Genomic DNA, 5,012 nt, shown 5'->3' on the forward strand with positions numbered 1-5,012 from the left:
TTCTATAATGTAAAATAAAAAAAATATAGTATTATATAAAATATCTTATTTAATTTATTTTATTGTCAAAATTTTAATTATTATTATATTAAAATATTTACATTTAATAAAGTAATTTGTTTACTTTATATAAGTATAACCCCAAAGAAAAAAATCCTAAAAATGATGTACCAGCATAGATGCCATATTTCAAGGGAATCACGTCTATAGTTGGTAATTCTTCCAATGTAACAGGAACTCCATCAAGCATGTAACAGTTTATAGTTTTTGAATCATCAGGAACTTCACATTTATTTATAGACTTTCTTGATGTATCATCTACTATAGTTTGATTTTTTTTATCATATTTTGGGAATGTTTTAGCCATATTATGCAGAGTACACGAATCTGAAAATCTCCAGTTATAATGTATATCTTTATTTGTATCTCTAAGACAGGTAACATTCTTAGTAATGTAAGTATAATAATTATTTGTGAATTCATTAAAATTTTTACAATACATTTCTTTTAACCCATCATCATTGTGTTGGCATTTCTGTTTAAGCTCATCCTTATTTACGCAGTAAACCATAAAATCAATGCATGTCTTTTTATAAACCATATTTATTTCGTGTCTTTTCCTTTTACAAGAAAAAGGATTATTCCCTTTTAACCTATTCCATAGTTTATCAACCAATTCCCATGCTTCATCATTAATATATAATTTTCCTATACTTTTTGCTGCTTTTTTCTGATATAGCCAATAATTTAAATAACTGCAGCATTGATTTCTTATGTTTACATTACAAGCATTTATAGAAGAATAATTTTTTTGGAGAATAGAAAAAAATTCTAATACGTTATCTTTTTGAGTTGATTCTATACTTTGAAATTCATGAACAAAACCTATGGGTTCCAAATCTTTAGCATCATCCAAATTTTTAATGAATTTTGATAAATTACACTCTTGTTCATAAGGTTTCTACAATATAAATGCATAAAAATAAAGTTTATGTATACATACTTTTAAAATAATACAGATATATTCCAAAAATCATGTTCTATTTAAATTAATAACAGTGAAAATTTATTTTAAGAAAAATATTAATATCATTACTAATGTCATTTTTGGTATATTTATAAGCATAAAGCGTAATAAAAAATATATAAAAACTATTTATTGCATGTATTTATATGAGGTTTCAGGATTAAATTTATTGAGCACTGAAAAAATAAATTTATTAGAATTTGAATATATTATATAAAAAATATGTTAAGAGAAATAATACAAAATATTTTATACAGTGCACATTAAAAACTGAATAAAGCGTAGAATATGTCTTTTGCTTATAAGTTATTATAAATGAAAATTATAGTGTGTATAAGATAAATTAAATGATTATATTTTCGTTAATGCGTATCTATTTTTATTCTAATTATACTGGACAGAATATATTAATGTAGATATGTAAATATATATATATTACTTATTTTGTTCAATAAAAATATATTTTTTTAATTAAATAAACTATCATGTACATGAAATATATAAAGAACTGTTGTATACGTTTATATATTACCCAATAAGTGATTAATATCATTTTTGAATAATAGCATTAGTTATGCCTTGTTGCATAGGCATTTTTATTGTTAATGCGTTGTATAAGGAGGTTGATAATGTAAATTAATGAAGAATATACTGATTAATTATATATTTACTAATGATATATATGTGGATAAATATAAAAAATATATATATAATATTAATTTAGAATAAGAATACAAATTTAATTTAATGTTTTCTTATAGGCTTTATGTATAGTATGATATTCATTGTGTCTTTCTTTTTGACATGTTGTTACCATTAGCATCACATTTTACCTAAATTCTATATTTAATTTTAATCGAACATATAATTAAAACGTTATAGGTCAAACAAAAACATCACATATTTTAGTTGAAGGATATAATAATTATGAAAAAATTAGGAAATTGTGATTAAAATATAAGGATAGCAATGGATGTGAATACAAAATGACGTTTTATTAAGCGTTGTGTTTTATAAATTGTTGTTATTTTTAATATACATTGGAGTTGCATTATCTATTTCTTTTTGCTAATTTAAAATTTTATCATTTGGTATAATACTATTTTAAAGTGTGTGGGTTAATTCAAAACAACGCTTAGCTGATTTCATTATCAAAATTAAAAAATAATTAATGAAATTTCATTATGAATTTTTCTTTTTATATTTTTACGATAAACGTATTATTTGCCATATTACAAAATATAATTTGCTTTATCAAAAAATCAGTGAAAAATATTAAAAAAAATTTAATATATAGAAAGTTTCCTCTTTAAGTTAGTACACTAACCAATAAATGGTATCTATAAAATTGAATGAACATTGGTGTTATTTCTATGAATAGCCTTACATTCAAATTTTTTTACCTATATTTATTCTAATAATTTTGTCACATATTTATCTTTGAAAAAGATAAATAAATGTTCCATTATTTAATTATTTGTATCATTTTTGTAAAGTATATTCTATTATGAGCGTTACAACGAATTCATTATATTAAAATATATATCGTTGCTTATTTTATATTATGACCCTTCTGTGTACAATTTAATTATTGTAACATATATGGTATATACCAAACATTTTTATGAAAGTTTACATTACATATAGTGTTATTTAATATAGAAATTGCTTAGCTACACATTAACACTATTTTGTTAGAAATATGTTTAATATAAATAAATAAATATATTTTTACAAACTAAAAATACCTAGACCTGAAAAAAAATATATATCAAATATTTATTTAATTTCTAGKGATTCAAAGTTTTACTTAGATACAAAATTATTGTAAGTGAAAAMCGTATAATAATAGAATATGTATATGTAATAAATAAAATTTTATGATTTATGTAATATTTAAGATATAAGTTCAGTTATTGCTGAAATATGCATATATCATATGTAGCAATATGTTTTAAATAAAGAAAATTAMCTGTATTTTTATATAGTAATCTGGAACATAAATTTATTTGTCCTGGAAATATATGTATATGGATACAAATTAATACATCTCTTTCAATAAAAGTTTTTTTTTCTTATAATTATTAWATTTTCTGCTTATTTTGAAAAATTTATGTTTTGCTTTATATACTTAAAAAAAATGAGAAACAATAGCTCTTTTTTACGTTTTATATGTTTATGAACATATACATTGTTCCTTAATGTATTATATAAAATATTTACTATTCAGATTAGGAAAATGTTAACKGTATTTATGTTATATCTACACTCAGAAGACAAGCAGTAAGGGCTTTCTTTTTAATTTTATTGATGTCAATATTGTCCTTTTATGAAGATGTTACGAATTTATGAATTGATAGTTCTTCGTATTATAATTATGCGAAACATATAATTAAAATAGAAGAGGATACCAAATTGTAAGTTTTATTATTTTATTAATATATATATGTATACTACAACTGTATTTTATTTATAAAAGGATAATGACATTTTATACATAAATGTACTTTTGAAAATGCTACTAAAAATGTAACAATTTACAATAGTTTTATACAAACAAAAAAAAAAGTAAAATAATAAAATAAATATATAAAATAAATAATTGTTTGTAACATATGCTTAATTCGAGCTATTTTTATTGTTACTATTTGTAAAAATATTTAGAACTATTTTTATGTCTAATCACATTAATCAAATAACAAGTATGTAGATGTGAAAATGTTAGTTATATATTTATATAATATTACAGAAAAAAATTATTATTATTGTTTATTAAGTAAAAAATAATTAATATATATACTATAAATTATTTTTAAATTACTTTAAATTAGTATGTTTTTATAGAATATATGTTATCATTAATTTCGTCACATTTCTTATATTTTGTGTATTAATAATATATCTGAGTAAATTTATGAGTACATACTTATTTTTATTAACCCTTTGTTTATAACACACGAATTATATTAATTTAAGATGCTGCAATATTCAAATTACTCTGTATTTTTTCTGTTTTTTTTATATTCATACTAATGATATATTATATTTGCCACCTATAAATAGAATGTTATTTCAGTCATTTTTTCTATTTATAATATTAGACATGTTTTTTTAGAATATATGTTATGAAGAGACACCATATATAGTGTCCTTTTAAAAGAGATATACATCTTATACCTTTTAATTCTGCAAATTCACTTAAATTATATAACAAATATATAAATTTTATTACGTGTACTAATTTATAATTACATAGTTAATATATCAAGATGTAATTCATATTTTATCTTATTTATTAGTTACCAACCATATTAAATTTGTTCTGTAATAGTTTATAATTTATATATGTATTAATTAATTTTTGTGATTATTTGAAATATACTAAAATGTTACACATTGTTTCGTTGCAATATGGCATATGATCCATAAAAATAGTTAGGTTTTATAACTCATAAATTATTAACTACCTACAGATGGATATGATATTTTGTACGTCATATTACCAGATTTTCTACTTATAGTTCCATGTGTTTGTTGAATTGAGTCCATCTGTTGACCTAAATTGCTTGATTTATATTTTTCTTTCCTCATTTGAAGACGTAACAAGGGTCCTATGCCAGTAAACTAATATAACAAAAAAAAGTGTAATTTCTGTGTACGGAGCATTATATAATAATAAATTTATAAAAAAATTAACAATATATCTTATAATATATCTTTCATAGTTTTAATTAAAATTCTTATCAACCTTATATAAAATAAATGAAATAAAAGTTGTCATTAAAATAATAGTAAAAGGTAACAAAATAACAAATGAATCAAATGGTCTCGTTGATTCTAATGTTTTGGGCACACCAACGCAATTTAAAGGGGCAACTCTATCTTCATATTTATACCTAAACCTTTCCAGTTCATTACAAAACTCTTGATCTTTGTCATTATGGCATAACTTTAAATAGTTATTATATAATGTTACACATTGAGA

At 20.8% G+C, this 5,012-nt stretch overlaps 1 protein-coding gene and 1 pseudogene across 1 annotated transcript; both read right to left on the reverse strand.

Annotated features, from left to right (window-relative positions):
* Positions 1 to 103: 103 nt before the first annotated feature.
* PVX_186285 lies at positions 104 to 1,024 on the reverse strand (annotated as a pseudogene).
* A 3,462-nt stretch (positions 1,025 to 4,486) lies between these two features.
* Positions 4,487 to 5,012, reverse strand: PVX_186290 (variable surface protein Vir15-related, truncated; the record flags this gene model as incomplete). The annotated part of the gene is made up of 2 exons (XM_001612460.1): positions 4,487 to 4,651; positions 4,776 to 5,012. Coding segments are annotated over 2 exons (402 nt in total), but the record flags the coding sequence as incomplete, so codon positions are not given.

Source organism: Plasmodium vivax, genomic scaffold (genome assembly GCF_000002415.2).
Source record: "Plasmodium vivax scf_6790 genomic scaffold, whole genome shotgun sequence".
NCBI lineage: Eukaryota > Apicomplexa > Aconoidasida > Haemosporida > Plasmodiidae > Plasmodium > Plasmodium vivax.